Here is a 20,477-nt window from a genome sequence, read left to right on the forward strand (position 1 = left end):
ATAGCAGAGAAGAGTCAACAAAATTAATGGTGTGAGAGTGAGGTATCAAAGATTCCGGTGACAGTACTGTTTACTGTTTCCCCTTCGTTAAAAAATGATATATTTTATTGTTAAATAAAAAGTGGTGTCGAGAATTATATTTATTATGAGTTGAGTTTTATAATTTATTTTGATTTGATTTTAATATGTTATTATAATCTTTGAATAACATATCAGTATTGGATTAATTCTTGATTTTTTGAGTTTTTATTTTTTATCATATTACTAAATGAAAAATTATTCCAGAAAAAAATAATTATTGAAAATTAAGTATATGATATCTTTCAAATTAATTTTTATGGGTTATTGTGATCTTAAAAAAAAAAAGTTAGGATATTGAGTTAATGCTAGGTTTTGCAAGCATATATTTTAGTTAAAAAAAACAAGGTTATTAAACTCGATGGAGTTCATGACCTGGATCACGGGTTTAGTAGATTAACCTTAGTTGATCCAATGTGTCGTCGTCTTAATATTTTTTAAGAAAAGATATCATCTTAAAAAAAAGATTAGATCAAAACCACGTTATTACCGGTCATTTGACTTTTCTTTAATCCTCCAAGTCAACTGGGTCACAACTAGGCAGCTTTTTAATTTGAAACTCGAGCTAGGCAAAACATATGGTTATGAGGTTTCAAGTTTGATCCGTTGAATTGGATTTAATGACATTGTCAAAGTTTTTTTTTTAATCTAAACATTATTTTTTTACATGTAAATTTTTTTTTGATCCTTTCACAGTGTAGCACGCGGAATTATCTAGATACACAACACTAAAAAGGTAATGTTTTTATTGCGCACCACCTTATATAGCACTATTCATTATGAATAATAGCTTTTTGTTTTTTTTTCAATATTTGGTTTGTTGTGGATTGAACTTTATAGTTTGTTTCAATTTGATTATCTCATTCTCATGACTTGAGTCACATGTTTGGCGAGTTAACCTAGTTGACTAGTTTTTTTATTTTTTTATTGATTTTTTTTTTAATTTCATCTTTCAACTTTTTATTGATCGGGAATTAGGCTTTACAATTTATTTTGGTTTGTTTTTTATGAGGTTATTTCAGTTTTATGACCTGATTCATAGGTTAGTGGATTGACCTAAGTTGATCCGGATCAAGTTTTTTTTCTCTTTTTTTTAATTGGATTTTTTTCAACTTCATCCTTCAATATTAAATTGATTGAGAATTGTGATTCATAATTTATTTTGACTTGTTTACTATGGGGTTGTCTGAGTCTCTGTGATCTAAATCATGAATTTGATAAATTATCTTATATTAACTTAGATTATTTTTCGATTAGTTTTTCATAAGATTATTCTGGTTTAATTATCTAGGTTACGAGTTTAACATATTAATCTATGTTGACTCACATTGTTTTTTATATTTTTAATTATTTTTTTAAAAAAATTGCATCATTCAAATAAATTGAGAAATTTATTTTTAATTAGTTTTTATAAAATTATCTTAGTCTCATTACCCAACATTTAATATTCAAGTTTAATAAGTTTATCTAAATTAATTTAGATTATTTTTTATTATTTTTTTTCAATGGTTTAATAAAAAATTATACTTTATACTTTATTTTGAATTACTTTATTTTGAATTGTTTTTTATTAAATTATTCATGATCTAGATCATAAATATAATGGGTAAATCTAAATTCTTTTGTTAAGGTTATCTTAGTTAAAACTGTTACTGCTACGTATCCTATTCTAGAAAGTTCTGGTGACAGCATCATACTTTTCTTTGGTGAATCCAACTTCCCAGATGTAAGCTTTCTCAATAAACAGTTTATGAAAATTTTCCAGCTGGTTATATATAATCTCTCCCCTCTTTTCTTGCTTGTTGAAGGCTATTGGTATTTCACCTCAATGTTTTCAGATCAGGAAGGATAAAGTCCAAAAGTATATGAAACAAATCATTCCAAATTTGACAAGGGAATCTACTACAGAACCTATAAAAAGAACGGCAGACCCTCTTGTGATTTGCTTCAACCAGGAGATTCCATCAAAGCTCTTGCTCAGCTCCGATCTTATCTACTTTTATATCCCCTTTCTTATTAAAAAAAAAGAAAAAAAAAAGAACAAAGAACATTGCTATCATGACAGTTGTAGAATATCACATGAAAATCTAAAAGTTCTCTAAATTTTCATTTCACTGTCGTGGTAGGTACTTATGGGGCTGCTTTTTTTTTTTGGCAGAGACTCGCAAGGACATCAATGATCACAAAACCATCTCCCAAGTCCATTCACACATACAAACACTGGAACATGATAATTAATAAAATGCCTCTTGTTTGTGCAAGCACGATATCTTCTCTGCACTGTACAATTCCATAACATAACCCAGCAGGGATGACAGCGATGGTGGAGCTAGTGCAAGAACATTTACTAACCCTTTGTTATGCACCGCAACTTCAGTCATCTCTTCCTGCGTTTTGTCTCCACCTAGCATAAAAATCAAAGACAACTACATCAGAAAGGGTAGAAAATAATAAAGAAGATTCCAGTTTGCATGGTTATGAGTGAGAACGAGCAAAGACAACCAGTGAAACAAATTGCTAACGACCAAAGATATTCAGTAAGACCACATATCTTTTAATCAAGATGCCTCGTTTCCTTCTCACCTGAACTTTAAGAAGTCACATCTTACAGCCTTAACACATCAATTGGTTATGACAGCTTTACTGTGATAGCTCTGCAATGGTTTCATCACTTGAAATAACCCATCCCATGTAACTATGATTTTTAACAAGGGAATATCATTTTTCCTTCAAAAAACTTTCTTTTCATGAATTAGAATTCCACAAAAATGCAGAGGAACCCATATACCCTTGATTATTAACATCCATAGTCCACTTTTTAGGTAGCACTTCAAAATATCCTAATAGATCTGATTCTATTGCAGCTAAAAAACATACAGGTTACACCAGCAACTCTCCCTCTAAACTAGCATTCTCTTATCAACATTAATCAGGCATGAATTATTTTTGTTGACTACCTTTTCCTTGGAGATAATGAAACATAAAACTCATAAAGCTTCTGTCTACTCAGCCCACTTATGCAGCAAGCAGCATCAGCTGGAATCCTTGTTAAAACTAGAACGAAAATCCTAGGAAAATTAACGCTGCCTGATTATGAGATAAATTTTAGTTTTCTGTAGGTTGTTACTGATAGAATCACAGCAATTCAACGATGTACGCTTGAAGTTAAGATCATTTTTCTCATGGTACTACAATCGGTTTGGTTGACAGACCTCCAGGTTAAGATACAACATTCCATACCCCATCAATGGAAACCAATAATGGTCAAGCAGGCAGTTCCAACTTAACATAATCCATTTTCAACCCATTACAGTCTCTCTCTCTCTCTCCATATCTTTTTTCTAACTTTTTAATAAAGGTAAACTGCAGCCTAAGGCCAAGAAAACATTTGAGGAAGAACTTCAGGCATGTCTATGAGTACTTATAAATCATTAAGGGCAGTTTTTAAGATCAAATTTTAAAGAGCTTTAGGCATGTCAATCGAATGGACAGTGACTACCATCCCATGATAGACTAAACAATAAAACCATGGGTTTGTAGTTTTTTCTTTGGCAACACTGCCTGCTTTTGCTTTTGCTTTTTGTAGAAGGGCTCGCACCAAACATTTTGACTGCAAACTATTGTGCCTCATAGCTATTTTCTATTATACCCAACCATATGAGAAATAACTGCACATGCATTAAATACTACTACTAGCTATGCCCACATAATAGAAGGCAGAAAAATTGCACAAAAACTCTCATGCACAATTAATTAAACCCAGGGCAGAGAATTGTGATATATTATAGAATGAACATTGCACTATCAAGAAAACATATGAAAACGTGTGGCACAGACTTCCATAATTGTAAGAATTAGCTTAAAAGTAGCCTTAAAGGGACAGTTATGTAATTTGTATCAGCTTATATGAGAGAAAGGGGGCAAAGACTCTGAAAGCTCACACCATGTCGACAAGCCAATAAGGTAAGGGTGATCCTACATCTTCAAGATATAATGGTAATTAGTCAATATCTAAATAGCGCCAGCTTAAGAAACCTAGCAGTGGTAGTATTCATAATGATACACATAAATTGCAGTAAAAGATGTTGCTGCACAGCTAAACTGATTTTAGTTTCCTTAATGAGATTGAAACAACTGGAGTACATTCTTACCTTAACCTCAAGTGATGGTGATACTGGGAATACATTCAAAGATCTTTTTGCATCATCATCAGATGAGCAGTCGGAGCACAGAAAGTGATCTGATTTTTTGGCTTCTTCAATTGTCATACCCATACAAGAAGGATGAAACCTGCAGCACATTAGTTAAAAATGATCAGGAAGCAATAACCCTTGAATTTACAAGAAAACACACATAACATAAATCGTGCGTAGTATATAAAATATTATAAAACCAACAAGCAGTGGAATACCAACAAAAACCGTACAACTAAACAACATAGATAGTTCTCTCTTCTCACAGACCAATCAACTCATGAACTTTTAGAGATGACTGCAGATAAAAATTATCTTGATAAGCTCCTGCTTAGACATCATTGATAATAGCATTAATTGAAAGTGGTGTTCATCATATGATAGCACAGGATTAGCATATTGAACCTCCCTACAACCAAAACCAAGCTGGTTGATACCGTTAAGACCAAAGAACTAAATAAAAATGAAGCTAGATACAGATCAGCTAAAATGGCAACTTCAGTATCAAATCCTGTTGTGTGTCATATCCAATGCCTAATTTAATTTGTTTAACACTGTAGAAGTTCATATCTCCTCCCAAAGCTCTTATTTCCCCATTTTTGCCTATGGAGGCTATTTGGGGAAGAAGTTCAATTATTAATGATCTTCAAAAGAAGAGATGATCTTAGCATGGAATCATTCTTTTTTCTGGATAACAACACCCTAAACTGTAAATCAATTATTGCACTGGATGGGTAAGCTTTTGGGACTTCGCACAATGAGCCATGGAAATTTCCATGGTCATGGTTACGCTATTGACTTGGAGTTGGGAGAGGGTGGGATAGGAAAGAAAAGGTTGTATCATGTACCTACATTGGAATATGCTTGGAGGAACACAAGAAAAGAGCATTTAAGAGAGAAGAATCATCTCTAACCTCTTTGAAAGATATCTGGCTAACACTATACGTAGCAGACATGCAGAATGCTTAATGAGATGGAATTCTTAGAGATATTATTTATTTAATTTGATTAAGTTCTGTATATGGTTTGATTTTGTATGAGTTCTTCACTTCTGGTCAAACAACAAATACAAGGTGTTCATTTTCTCTCCATAACAGCCTTCAAATCTATACCATTTTTTACAATTAGATAAGTTCTCAACCATCAAATCCAGTTTTTCAGTCATTTCCAAATACACAGCAAAGAAGGGAATTGAATATCTCTACAAGTGCAAAACTTACATCTATAAAATTGCAAAGAAAGTTCTTATTCCAAGAAATGATTCTTTTCATTGTATCATATGCTATCTACAAGATCAACCAGATTTGACCAACACAAAATTGAGAAATAATACAAAAAAAGAAAATCCAATCAATCTATTCAACAATCATCTTTTGATGATGCTACAAAATGTGATGTTCATGATTTTCATTGATAACATTAGTAAATGACATTGCATCGATGCCTAATGAGGATCTTCTTGTCCAAACTATCTCTCAAACCCCATTATAGCATGTTTACGATGCAAACTCTACAATTTGCGAATTTTTAAATCACCTCCTATATAATATCAGTTTCCTAATTGCATCTCAACATTGCCTGCTACATCCTTTAATTACTGCCTATTTGAAAAGGAATTGTTAAATACCATTCACTATTCTCATTAGACAGCTAAACCCCATACTTCATTTGATGTTGATAGTACAAGAGTATAACACATAAGTTCTTTGGCTTCTTTCCTCCCCACCCCACCCCCCTTTTTCCTTATCTGTAAGGAGCCTTACAACCTTGATTTGTACCATCTGTGGTACAAAGGACAACGGTAACTGATGCCAATTTCAAATTCCTTCACCCATCTTAGCTTTAAATTTCTAACATGGTCCTTAAATGAAAGAATGAAATTTATAGCAAAATTTGGCATGCAAATTAGTCACTGAGTAATTTCAACAACCAATGGAATAATAACCGCAGTAAACTGGAATATTATCTTTCACCCTTCAAAATTAGGAAATGTATTGACCTTTCCACTATTACTTAATAATTCTTTTAAAATGATACTTTTGTACTTTAATCATCTTTCACTTCTTCAATTGTTAATACTTAATGCTTAAACTACCATATTGAACCATTAAGAACTCAAAAACCAAGCAAATTCAAGGTTGAAGGAAAACAAAACTGATAAATGAGATATCCACTTGACAGATTAACTAATTTGATGTCCTAAGAGTTCATTCTCAGCATGTGAACCACACAAAAGTCCAGCACTAACAGATATCTGTGTTTTCAGAACAGTATTTCAATCAAAATATGTTTAAGATATTCACCTCTGCCCAGATTTTTCAACATATATGACTATGAGGATCAGACACAAAGAGCCCCATTTAAGTAGTAAGCATGCATGAGAAGTACACACGGGTTTAATGCTACCAACTATTAATCAATTTAGGGCAAATTGGGAGAAGACTTACAGAAACAAATTACGAACAATAACAAGATGATAAACTATGCAAGGATCATGGTGATGTGCGGAAAATGAAAAGGGAGGATTAACAAAACCCTACTAACATGAAAGCTCAATGGTTATCCCCACGTGTTACAGGCAGCTGAAGTTGGTGCAGAACAAATAAGCTATGGCCTAAGAATGGCTAAATAAAGCCTGCAGTGTGTTAAATAAAGTATCTTTAGTTCCATAAAAGCATTATTGCATAGGAAGTAAACTTTCTATACAAGATACAAGGTATTAGCTTAAATCCAAAAGAAGCCATCACTGGATATATTAAGAAGAAAATGACCTCTTACAACTTGATGAAACTAGATAAATCTCATAGAACCTACTTCTCATGCCTGCTTGATATGCTTTACTGGTCCCTATTAAGCTCTCATGAAGTTAAAATGTTTGCCCAACATAAAACAGAGTTGAAAGAAGCCCACATAAACTTAAAAGCAAAAGACAAATGGCTATTACACTCTAGAATGAATTCCTATTTCTCTCACCAATCACAGTTTTTGTTGAAGTTCCAGTAAAATTAGATACTACTAGAGGAATGAAACAAATGGAAAAAGCTATCATAAGTTCAAATCATTAAGCTACGCAATGAATTCAAATGAAGAACAACGCCATGCTACATTGATTCTGACTGATGCAGCTCCAATAATTTCAGAGATCAGATGAGATAAACAAACTAAACTTGCAGTTACAATGCATGATTCCTAGTTACAGAAATGAGTGCATTATCAAGAAGTTACCAATCTTTGCATCCCTCGCATTGCACCATGAGATCATCCGGATTGTATGGCATTTCACACTTACAGTACCTTCAAAGACACCAATTCAAAAGGCCATTCATTTCAGCACTCAAAACCCAGAAAAATCAACTCAAAATTTTATCAAAGAAAGGGAACTCACACAGCTACACGATCGGGAGTGAAACCACCAGTGGAAGCCTTGTATTCGAACCTACAAAAGTAATCCTCAGCTCCAACATTTTCAAGCTTAGTGTAGTTCTTGAAGGAGTGCACTGTGCACTTGCCTTCGATTGTATGTGCACTTTGCACATCATAGTGGTCTGACAGGAATAACTCTTTTGCTCCGTGGAATTGACGGCGTCCCCCAATGGATTCCTCCGGCCGGTAGTACCACCGTACACGAACTTTAACGTTGTTTCGATGATCTGCCTCGATTTTCTCTATACGTGCCACGTATGGAAGCTTATCTGTATCCGATGGGCGCATCAACACACAATCACCAGCTGCAATAACAAGCATGAATCCACCCAAATTCAGAAGCCAAAAAAAAAAGCAAAAAAAAGGAAGCAAAGAATGAATGACGAGAGTTAAAAACGATAGGGTATTCAAGAATTGAAAGGAAAAAGGGAGACATTTTGGCAATCAGGGTCTAAAAGGGGAAACTTTAAGCAAGAAATTGATGGATTTTTAATTGTATAGCAACAAGAAGAAGCTTGTTGCTAGAAATTATGGTTTTTAAACAAGGTAAATGCTTACGTCTAACAACTTTGTTGGTGCCTTTGATAGTGTAAGAATCAAGGTCTTTTTTGCCAGGTTTGGTTTTGGCCATGAATTGCTTGGTTTTAGCTGGTAGCCAAGCGCTGATTTTTACTTCTATTTCTGGAGACACAAAGCAAAATAATCAACAGAGGTTAAAAGTGTAAGGACTAAGGGGGGTTTTCTTAGGGGTTAAGGTTTGTTTGACAGGGAAGTGGAAGGAAAAGAAACCCTAGGGCGGGGCAGGGAGAAATTGGGGACAGTGAGCATATAGCGAGAGGGACCGCGTAAGAGAGAGTGAGTGAGGTGGATTGTGTTTGTGAAACAAGGTGGAGAACACATCATCACCGTCGTCAGCTTTTTTATGCATTTTTTTAATGAAAAAAGTATACATGCAGGCGTGGTATACAGCACAGATACTGTATAAAATACTAGATGGTGACAAGAACCTGTACATTTTCTTGTAATGCTAAGAATATACTGTACGTGTTGACAAGATTAGACTAATGCCAACACTCATAACAATTTACTACACGGCCATGGACAAATCAGAGCTTCTAGTTTTCAAAGTATCTGAGCAGAGTATGGCATGCATTTCAACTATGATTTAAACAGGCTAAAATGTAACAATCAACAGCTTCGTTTACAACAAACAAACTATCCCCACATAATATAGGTTCTCCATGGTTGCTAGCCCCGATAAAATGTTGTATTGTGTGTGTTAGTAAATAGAGAAATTTAAAGAGAAAAGAGATGTTTTATATTAACAAGATGATTATGAATAGAAGATCCTTCCTACCTCGTGGTCTAAGGTTGTTTATATAGTCTTAAATCTGTGTGTGTGTGTGTGTGTGTGTGTGTGTGTGTGTGTGTGTGTGTGTGTGGGGGGGGGGGGGGGGATGATTACTATGCTTATCACCTATAATTTTAAACTACTTGGAGATAAAAGTTCAAAGTGATAACATGCCACTGTAAAGGTTATCTTAACTTTGGATTTTATAGGTAGTGTATTGTTAATGAAGATAACAAAACCATTTATTTAAGGATATATGTCAAAGGAGCATTCTTTTATTTAATATATGTGCAATTTGTCTTTATAGTTTGTAATGAATAAATTAGGTTTGACCATGAGATAGTGCATTCAGGTGTACCACTTGGATTTAGATGTATCATTCATCTTCGAGGTATTGTCTTGTTGATTTAAAGATGTCATACCTAATTAAAGGTTCATTCTTCATGGAATGTAAGTGGATTTTCTATCCGAGAATATCATCTTGTTAAACCTATAAACATTTGAGACCCTATCTAATAAGTCTTGAAGAAGAACCTAAATTTATCTTCTTCTTTTTTACACATGAGCGATAAAACAACAATATAAGAGAATAAACAGGTGCAACAAAGTAACTGATATGTTATTCATAATATTGTCAAACCATTAAAACAATAACCAGAAGGCGATTTCTACTTTATTCCTTTGGAGATTTTCATAAAACAAAACTAATTTATTACTCGTGTTTTTAATAAACTAATTTGATGAAGTCATGAAAAAACTTCAAAATAGAATTGGGTTTTCCATGGTTGCATCTCTAAGTTGTTAGAATAGTGGATCTTTGATGCTTAAGTTAGTAAATGTAGAAGGGGAGACTAATGTACAATACAAGAAAATGAAATGATATTGTAAGGAGTGTGTGTTTGTATTTTTTATGTTTTTATCTATGAACTTGTATAACTTGTGAATGGTTGTTTATGGCTCTAAAAATTGTTGAGTAATTGTTTGTGGTTCTAAGAATTGTTGAGTGATTGTTGGTTACTATATGAATTATTTAGTGGTTTTTTTTTGCTATAAAAAATATTAAATGATTGATACTTAGATATGAAATTGCATGTGGCCTTTAAAGGTCAGTGTGTGAAGTCATGTCGACTAGTTTTTGTATGATCTTGGTTGTGGAAAGTCCCTTTAATTACATGTCTTAGACTTATCTAGTGATCAAGGTATTTATAGATCATAATCATATATGCTTACCTCATAGAGTGTTGAGAGTAGTGTTGCAGGTACCTTGGTATATGTGGAGAATGAAGTTGTGTTTTTGGTAAAGATGTTGGTGGTTGTCATTGGATGTGGTGTTGGTTATGACATTGGAAAAAACGTTGGTGATGTAATAACTATTGGTATAGAAAAGTGATGCCTTCTCTATATAGAAAAATATTATGTGCATAGAAAGTTTATGTGCACCCATTCTTGCATATAGAATTATATATCCCTGTATAGTCCTGAGAACTAGAAAAATACATAAAGGTATATATCAGTAGGATTGGATAAACTCGAAATGAATATCGGGTATTGGGCTAAGAAAAAGAGAGAAACTCTAATCGTTTGGGTTGTTCTAAATAGCTAGGGTGTCTAGCCATTCTGGTTTGGCCCAAATAGCTGGAAAATGTTTTTTGAGTTTTTCGGAGCCATTATAATTAATCTACTACCAAAATTTATTTATTTTTCAAAGTAGTACAATAAAAAAAATATTGAGGAAATAGAATGGTTAAAATTTAATTATAGCAATAACACAGTTTATGAAATCGTATGTGACTTAATTCAAAAAACATTTCGCATAGACAATTTCCCCAACCTCTCAACTTTCTACGATAAAAAATAATCAACTCAACAATTCACAATTCAACTCAATCATAATTCACAGAACCTTAAATTTAATTTAATTTCAACTAACTTCATAATTAAATAAAATGAATTCTCATAACATTTAAGTATATCATTTAACTACATCTAAAAATCACCTTAACATTTGAACAGGCATGGACTGCTCATAGAGAGCCCTACACCAAAATTATTTAAGCTCATGGATAGGCCTGCCTCCCCAACTAAAAGTTCTCTTTAATGAAAAATGCTCTCATCCCTCATTAATGCCATTCCAAAATGCTTATCCTCCCCAACTTCTTTTTGAAGTCCACCGCAACATAAAGAAAGTGTAGTATTGGTTATGACATATGTCATCTCATTGATTCCTTTACAGAGCACAACAATAGCTCTATGAGCCTTCTTATTAAATAATACATCTAATATATATACAAAAAAAAATTATCATCATCATCTATAATATATATATATATAAACAAGATATTTAATAAATATTATAAAAATATAACGCATACCAATTGATTCTATCTCAGAAAACAGGTTTGTAATGCATCAGATTATGTGGATGCCTTGGAAAATTCACTTATATGTTATAATAAACTATCATGTTAAGCTCATGTACCATCTCATATAGCTCTCTAAATTAATTGTCATATGTCCCTCTGTAAATGACCATCTATTCATCTTTTTTTTTTTCATGCATGCTTTATATAGTTGCTAATATAGATATACATGCATGGATGGCCCCTATTTATAGTTATAAATGGCTTAAAAGTCCTTAAATAATGTTAGAAAGTATATTAGCATTGTATTATCGAATAAACTTGTGAATATGATCCTCTCAAACTGCATTATATATACTTGAGCATACATAATCAATTGCACCTCCATCGCATCATGTAAAGGGTCTTTAAAATTATCAAACAACCACATTAACTTGATATTATCACCTCTAAAACTAGCGGGTGGAGGCACACATCTTAATAGATGGAAATACATACTATCTTGGTCAACCACCCATCTGTCTGTCAAAGAGGCTTTGTCTATAAAATAGGAAATTAACATGAAAACATCATGCAACGTGAGTGTCATCTCCCTAACATGTAGGTGAAACATGTGGGTCTTGCGTATTCATTGCTTAATTGATGTAGCAATTAATTTTTTTTTATCAAGATTGGTATTATAAAGTTAGTTGTTTTTATAAAAAAAAACAACCTTTATAATACACGAGAAATCACATTCTTGTAAATCCATAACAATATGCTAGTGAGGTATCACATGATCATTGCCTCAAAAGACAGTCAATTTATATACAATTATTAAAATAATTATGAGTTTTAATATAAATATATTATATTTTTATACAAGCCAACTTACATGTCCATTCCATTTTTTATTGAACGATGTTGGTCTTACAATTGCTAAACTGACATATCATTAATACCTGAATACATTGTCAACTAGTCCTAATGGTGGCCTATAGTAGAACTTGATGAACCTCTTCTAGCTCACATCATGTTTGTCTCGTGAACCCATCAAAACAAGTTGTTAATATTGCAAAAAAAATGTGACATAAATTTATATACATGTAAAATAATAAATTTATAGTAAGAATGAAAAAAAAATCCAAATATTTATATATGTTGTGCGGTTTGACATGTTTTTCTGCTATGACCCCTTTCACCGTATATACCACATTTATTTTGTGTTTGCCTCTCTTTTACATCTCTATTGTTATATAAATGAGTGGATCTTCTTCGTCTCTTTTTTGTTCTCTATCTAGTTAGGCCTCAATGTACTATTGGCTAATATATTCAGGCCATAGTGATATGTAGGTAAAGGTTGAAAATAAAAAGCATATGCATTTTATTCATTTCATTATAATAGAAAAGATCCGTAAATTATTTATGGTCAGTATTTTACAAGGTGCAATATGCAATAAGTTGTGAACATGGTTGATGGTATAGTTGTCATTTACCACAATTGCAACTTATTTCATAATTGTTAACTATTTGTCTCACATCTCTTCGATTTCCAGCTATATGAGGGTCTCAATTTAAAATAAATCAATTTCAAGATTAAATCTACTTGAAAATTGTCTTTTTGATATTCTTGCATCAACAAATAGTTTAATAAGTATAACTAGAGGCCACAATACACCATATTTTAAGAAAGTTTTGAAATTGGTCATTCTCTCAATAAAATATTTATTAAATTTATAAAAGGTTGTTCGCATTTTAGCCATTCCAAACAAGCCATGAACACCTTTTGATACATTATTAAAAATCTCTAACAAATTAATGATTATATTATCATAACAACGACCACTATTATATAAAAGTACTCATCTCTCTTTAGGTTCAACTTCTAGTCATTCTTTTATATCATCACCCATCTCAATCATATCAACATAAAATCTATCAAAAGAAAAATTGAAGGTTCTTAACACATTTTATACAATATATTATTCAAGGAAATATTTTTTAACCTAGTGTTGAAGTTATCAATAAAGTATCATGAACAATAACGATGATACCTTACTAGCTCGAGAAATATTGTACCATTGAATTTTTAATTTTTGCATATCTATCTAATATAGTACATAATGTGGTACACCCACCAATGATATATTGATGAAGTAAATCTAAAAATCATCTCTAGTTATTATTCATCTTTTCTTTAATCATAACATAACACAATAGGTAAACCTCATTATTCATGTCCAAAGGAATTGCAATCAATAACTTTGCCTTGCACTTTTTATATATGCAAGTGTCATCAATACTAATTAGAGTATGATGGTGTTGAAACCCATCAATTAAAGGTTTAAATGCGCAAAATACTCTATCAAATATTGATTTATTATTATAAACCATTTTATGATTCCATTCAAAAACTGTATTTGGATTTGGTTCTTTGAGAGTTAATATAATCATAGGTATTATTTGAAAGGACTCACTGTGCATACCAAACAATAACTCCAATATTTAATGTTTAGCTACCCATGTTTTGTAATATGAGACATTATACTCATGATCCCTATGTGTAGTAGCTTGAATATTTACAATTTACATACTTATATTGGCTTTCATAATTGTTATCATCACCTCACTAATGAGATTTGATCCAATCTGACGATGGCCTTGCAAAACTAGTGGGTTTAGATATTTTTATAGGCCTTTTAATTTTAAGATCTGAAATGAATCAGATCTTTGGTCATACCCTCACACAAAAACCAATTAAAGACGGATTCATGAATACATTGCAACTACACATAAGTTTTGGTTAAATATTCCACCTTATATTGTAACAAATTATTTATATGCCACTACTTAACTATAATAGTACATTCAAACTTCTATCTGAATTTTTATTCAATCTTTGATTCATTATCCAATAAGCCTGAATTCCAACAACTCAAAGTCTGGTCATTGAATGTCATTTGGGCATACCCACTCACAACCTTAAATTTAGGAACGAGATGTCTCATTAATTAGCTTAGTGGCTCAACTAACTCATCTTTCTTATATTTCTTAACTATATCAACATGATGGTCATCTTCATTGTCACTTGCTTTATATTCTTCATGATAATATGGAGCATCTGTTATACCTAACCGAGCTTTCATATCCATAATTTTTTGTGTCAATGTTAGGTGCATTTCATCACCACCAAAACTAAAGGGGCCAACAGTTTGTGATGCTTGTGTGCTCATTTGAGTGTATTTTAATATCTAAGTGAACTCCATATTAAAAGAGTTTCCTCCTCTAGGTTTATTATTGAAGTAAAACTTTAAAATTTGCAACTCATTTTCGGTGGCCAACCCAAACATTAAATTCAAATTGCCATAGCTAGAAATGGTTTCATCAATATAACAAATTGGACACACCCTAACTTGCATCTTCTAATTAATGTCAACTTCAACTTCTCTCAAATTCCACCTAATTTGACCATATATAAATCTTTTTATTTTATTAAAAGAAATTTCTAATCTAGTAGTTAAGAGCTTATTATAAGTGATACCATTATTGATATCGGCAATAGTACCACCATAAAAACATAGTAATCCAATGCTAAAAGATATTTTATAAAACAACACAACAAAACTCAATCTTAATTTATCAATATTGCAAATTAATCAAGGTATCTAATTTCAACAAGACTTTAATCAACAAAACATTAAACCTTAACATCATCAATAAAACCATAATCTATCATTTTTTTTCCTTAAATAACATAATTTATGAACTCAATTGGTGTAATTCAAATATAATTGCCAAAATATATAGTTAATTCAACTAAACTCTAAACTAACAAAAAACCTTAACCCTAATGTCATTATCTAATGTCATAGTGACCACTCTATTTCCTCGAAACTCGGAGAAAATGAGTCTTTTATATATGTTTGAGAAGGGGGAAATGTTTGATTTTTGTAAAGGAGTCACCACCTAGTATTATATTAATGTTATAAATTAACATAATTTATACATAATTCAAAAAAATCCTAAATTAACTTAAAAACTCTAACCCTAAACCCTAACATAATCAAAATAAAAAATTAGCCCAAAACATCTAATTAATAGAGCGGGTGTGTAATATACTTGAAATTATTGAAACCGGATGGTAGCAAAATATGGTAATGACGATCAGATTTGTGCATAATCACACAGATGATAGGAGAGAGACTGTCGCATTTGAGAAAGAGGTTGCTTCTCATGATGGAGAGAAAAGGAGAGTATCGTGGTCGAAAGAGAGAAATTAGATCGACGACTATGATGGAAAGAGAGGAAGACAGGAGAAATAAGGAAAGAAATGAGAAGAAAAAGGGTATCTGATGTTTTAATCAACTAGAGTCGTATATGTCAAATACAATTCATGAGTCACAGATGTCACATATGACTTCATAAACTATGTTATTTTTCTAACTAAGTTTTAATTATACTATTTTCTCAATATTTTATTTTTACTATCCTAATTTGATAGTAAAAAAAAGAGTTGATTGAAGATGACAAGATTGTATGTGAAAACAATAAGATGAAAACATCTGACAAGGATATTGCAGGAGAAAACTCATCTAGAGGCCCACCGCATTTTTGTATAGAAAAAGAAAACTTAAAAAGGGATTTTTATGTAGGTTTAAGTAGCAAAGACAAGCAGGTAATTCTAACTTAATTATATAGACAATGTTGTTAAAATCACGAGTATACTCATAAAATTATATGATTTTATGAGTCAACATATATTATTGTGTAAAATCATGTAAAAATAATAAAAATGATAAAATCAGAATAAAATCGGGTAAGATCATAATTTTACTACCTATGGTATTATTTTACAATAATCCTAGATTTTCAATTCTTACTTTCTCATCAGATACCCTTGTGTTTACTCACTAATACATAAGTCCCATAAGTGCTTGTATTTATAGATTTTTTCTTCAACCAATAGTGCAAGGATGAAGAAAACATAGTCTTGCTTAAATCCTTTCTAAAATAAAAAAAATCTATTATGAGACAAAACTTTGAAAATTCTTATTCTACAAGGATATTTTTATGGAAAATAGTGATAGATCATACTCTAAAGTCTGATTCACTATATGTTTATGCCTAAACATCATAGTCTTTTAAACAAGTTTACAACATTATGATTTCTCTATAGAAAATCTCATAACTTGTCTCAGATATGATCTAACAATGAACCAGACTTCAAGATTAAAAAAAAGGTCCTACTTTGAATTGTTTGATTTATTTGTTTTAATACAAAACCTACAATCCCTTATTGATCTCACTTATTGAGATTTATGGTGTGTAACAAACAATATATGAAACTTATAAAAGTATAACAATATCTAAAAGAAAGCATAACAATATCTAAAAGTGTTGTATTATTTATCAAGTCAAAAGACATCAGATAAACTAAAACACTACAGATAGTTATACATTTGAAGGGAGCAATGGAACTGGTGTTAGCCAACAAGAGAGTATAGTTGTGAAGATATAGTTGTTTTCAATGTTTTTCTTGGACGTAAAGTCTTACCAATCACTTCCAACTTTTTTCCTTAGATCTTGCATGATAGGATTTTATCATGTAAGAACAAGTACATCACATCTTGATTGATGAAATTTCTTATTGTTTGTATAAACCATGTATGAAAAAAAAATATTTATAATTTTACAATTTGGTTTTATAATCCGAGTTTATAGTGTATTTTCTTTTTGTGTGTCTATGCTAAATGGTGGAATATTTATCGTTGTCCCTGCATTTAAGTCCTGCAAAACTTACATGATAAAAAAATATGGACATGAGTTAAATATCCTATTAGGGATTTGAGATTAAGAGAAAAAAAAAGCCATGAATGGAAAACTTATTTATCCTGACAAAACCTGATCAAATAGGAATGTATATTTTTTTTAATGCATTTATAAAGTGGCTCGAGGAACATGCTCTGATCTATGAGGAACCTAAATATATACATATTATTTTTTTCCTTTGTTAGATACATTTTTTTTAATAATTAGTATTTTTAAAATAAATTTATTGACGAGTTTGCCTTTTTATTACTTGTATATTTAACGATAAATAATAAACTAGGAAGAAACTTTAAGAAAAAAAACTATGTTATATGTTAACTATTATAGATAGATAGATATAATATTGGAATGTGAGTATAGAATAATTATAGATTTTTTACTATACTAAATCCCACCCCACACTGATAAATATAGGATGAAAAGGTATAATTAGTATTATCACTCGCACCACACTGTGAGTATAATTCTAAGTTAATTTTGAATATAATAAAAAAAATTGTATCAATATTGTGGATGCAATTTAAAATATCATGACTTTTTTAAATTTAGAAATGCAAACATACTGTTTATGCTAAAGTCAATTTTTTACTTGAAAAAAATAATTACATTATTGATATATTTTTATATATCACTTTTTTAATTGAGAATTAAAAAAAATGTTTATTTTTTATAAAATAAACTAAGAAATATATGAACTGCTAAATAAAAAAAATTGTTAACACTAATTAGATATTAAAGTGAGAAGAAAATCTCCATGGTAGAAATAAAATATAGATGCACATAAAAATATTTTACATTAATTGTTTTTATTTTTATTTTAAATTTTTCATTTATTTTATCTCAACAGCTAAAAATTATTGGTAATAACAAATATTTTTGTTTTTATAAAAAATTCATGCAAATACAACTAATTCATATACAAGAAAAAAAATTCAATATAAATAAAACTAATTTCTTTGAAGCATCATGCAACAAAAAAAATATATAAAAAGATCAAACATTATTTTAAAACATAAAATTAATTCAATTTTTTTAAGAAATAAGAGCGAGATAGAGACAAATAGCATAAATCAATATTTAAATAGAAATAATTAATGAAAATAGATAAAAACAAATAAAAACAAAAATATTTAAAAAAAGTCATGCACTAATGGGCCAGGCTCGTGCCTGGCCTTAATCAATAACCTAGGCCTACACTTGGAGTATTTAAAAAAAAACAATTCCTTAGCTTCCATGTTTTATTTTTCTTTTTCTTTTTTTTAAGGCGCGTAATATGTCACTTACAATGGTAGGCTATTTGTGCGACATGTCGCTGACTGGTCACTTTTTTAGTCACTTTCTATGACTGAATTATTAGAATCCATAATTACAGACCCCAAAAATCCAATTCTAGCTTGTCCTTACTTGAAAGCACCTCTAAAACACCACATAAACATTTAAAAAAAAATATAAGGATAAAATATAAAAAAAGGACCAAAAAAAAGAAAGAAGAGGAAGAAGAAGAGTGAAGAGCAACTTAAAATTAATTCAATATTTTTAAGAAATAAGACAGAGACAGAGACAAATAGCATAAATCAATATTTAAATAGAAATAATTAATGAAAATAGATAAAAAAAAAACAAATAAAAACAAAAAAGATAAAAAAAAAAAAGTCATGCATTGATCGGCCAAGCTCATGTGCTTGACGTTAATCAATAACCTAGGCCTACACTTGGAGTATTTAAAAAAAAAACAATTCCTCAGCTTCCATGTTTTATTTTTCTTTTTCTTTTTTTTAAGGCGCGTAATATGTCACTTACAATAGCAGGCTATTTGTGCGACATGTCGCTGACTGGTCACTTTTTCAGTCACTTTCGATGACTGAAATATTAGAATCCATAATTATAGACCCCAAAAATCCAATTCTAGCTTGTCCTTACTTGAAAGCACCTCTAAAACACCACATAAACATTTAAAAAAAATATAAGGATGAAATATATATAAAAAAAAAAACCAAAGAAAGAAGAGTGAAGAGCAACTTTATTGTTCAAATGAATAATGATGTCACTAAAAAAACCCAATTCTTATAGTTGTATGTATAATCCACTCAGCATTTTTTTTATTGCTCTTTATTAATCTCTAGCACAAGTCATATAAGAAAAAATTAACTTGTACATCAATAAATCAATTCTTAGTTGTTTTTTTGGTTTCTATTGTTTTTTAATCCAAGAAAAATCATTTCTTATTCTCAAAGTCACTAATTTTTTGTAGGAAGGACATGGAAACAACAGATCACCAAAAAACACCACCTTCATTTTAGTTTTTATAATTAAATTAATAATTAATTTGCCTCCATGTACAACGCCTTGCCCAAGGCAAATATAAGATGATCGCAATGAGGTCAAAGCAAAGCTGACAGACAAGCACTTCAATACAAGCAGCAAACATGGGTGATTATTTTTTATTCGGTTTTAAACTAAAAAAACTAACCAAACTAAAATTTATATTTTTTTAAATTATAAACCGAACCAAACCGACTAACCAGTTAAAACCAACCATTTCAGTTTGGTTCGGTTTGATTTTTTTCTTTCAAAACTGGCTGGACTTGTTTCCATTTAATTGGGCTTTTACTAGGCTTGGGCTTAACATGTTTTGGGTTCAAGTTGACCATTTTGCAACTGTTGTTGCTGCTGCTACATTTATCATTCACTTACTTGAAGAAGCTGAAGCAGACTGCAAAAGAAAGTTAATTGAGGCCAAAATCAAGACTACGAAACAAAATTATGTTGCTGGTTCTGTTAGAAAAAGATTATATTGTTGGTTGTGTTAGAAAAACAAGATATTTTTCTAGCAAGAAAGTGATAGTTGCAAGTAAATGTCAACAATCAAATGAGAATTTCAAACAAAAGTTTACTTCCAAACTATAACAAATAAATAATTTCCAAGTGAAACTTTTGTTAGAAAACCAATAGAAAAGGACAAAAGACAACAAGAAAATGTTTTCCCTACTCGAAAACCAAGTTGTTCCACCTTTGTAAGTCCAATGAATCAACAACCTTCAGAGTTCATACATAAAGCTTATGAGAAATTTAAAATTAAACCAGGTTGTGGAAACCAAAGCATATTCTTGAGAGAAAGTACTCTTTTATTTATTCACAAACAATTCAAAAAACCTATTTTAAAAAAACATTTAAAACCCAGATCAATTTTCTTAGTAAATACGAGCAAGCAAACAATGAAAAAGTACTTAGATTTTTCCATCTCCAGCCTCACAAAACTAAGAA

The 20,477-nt window shown here is 30.9% G+C and overlaps 1 protein-coding gene across 1 annotated transcript; it reads right to left on the bottom strand.

Moving 5' to 3' along the window:
• Positions 1-1,849: 1,849 nt before the first annotated feature.
• On the bottom strand, positions 1,850-8,583 carry LOC18105341 (chromatin remodeling protein EBS). The gene is made up of 5 exons (XM_006375477.3): positions 8,253-8,583; positions 7,657-7,999; positions 7,497-7,565; positions 4,230-4,368; positions 1,850-2,482 (listed from the first exon to the last, which is right to left on the bottom strand). The coding sequence occupies exons 1-5, from the start codon at positions 8,323-8,325 to the stop codon at positions 2,456-2,458; spliced, it is 651 nt and encodes a 216-aa protein (XP_006375539.2). The 5' UTR covers positions 8,326-8,583; the 3' UTR covers positions 1,850-2,455.
• Positions 8,584-20,477: the final 11,894 nt, after the last annotated feature.

Source organism: Populus trichocarpa, chromosome 14, assembly GCF_000002775.5.
Source record: "Populus trichocarpa isolate Nisqually-1 chromosome 14, P.trichocarpa_v4.1, whole genome shotgun sequence".
NCBI lineage: Eukaryota > Viridiplantae > Streptophyta > Magnoliopsida > Malpighiales > Salicaceae > Populus > Populus trichocarpa.

Coding starts and splice junctions, on each gene's coding strand:
- LOC18105341 (XM_006375477.3), bottom strand. CDS start 8,325: ATGGCCAAAACCAAACCTGGCAAAAAAGACCTTGATTCTTACACTATC. Junction 8,000..8,252: donor CACCAACAAAGTTGTTAGAC/GTAAGCATTTAC, acceptor TTGTTATTGCAG/CTGGTGATTGTGTGTTGATG. Junction 7,566..7,656: donor ACTCCCGATCGTGTAGCTGT/GTGAGTTCCCTT, acceptor GTGTCTTTGAAG/GTACTGTAAGTGTGAAATGC.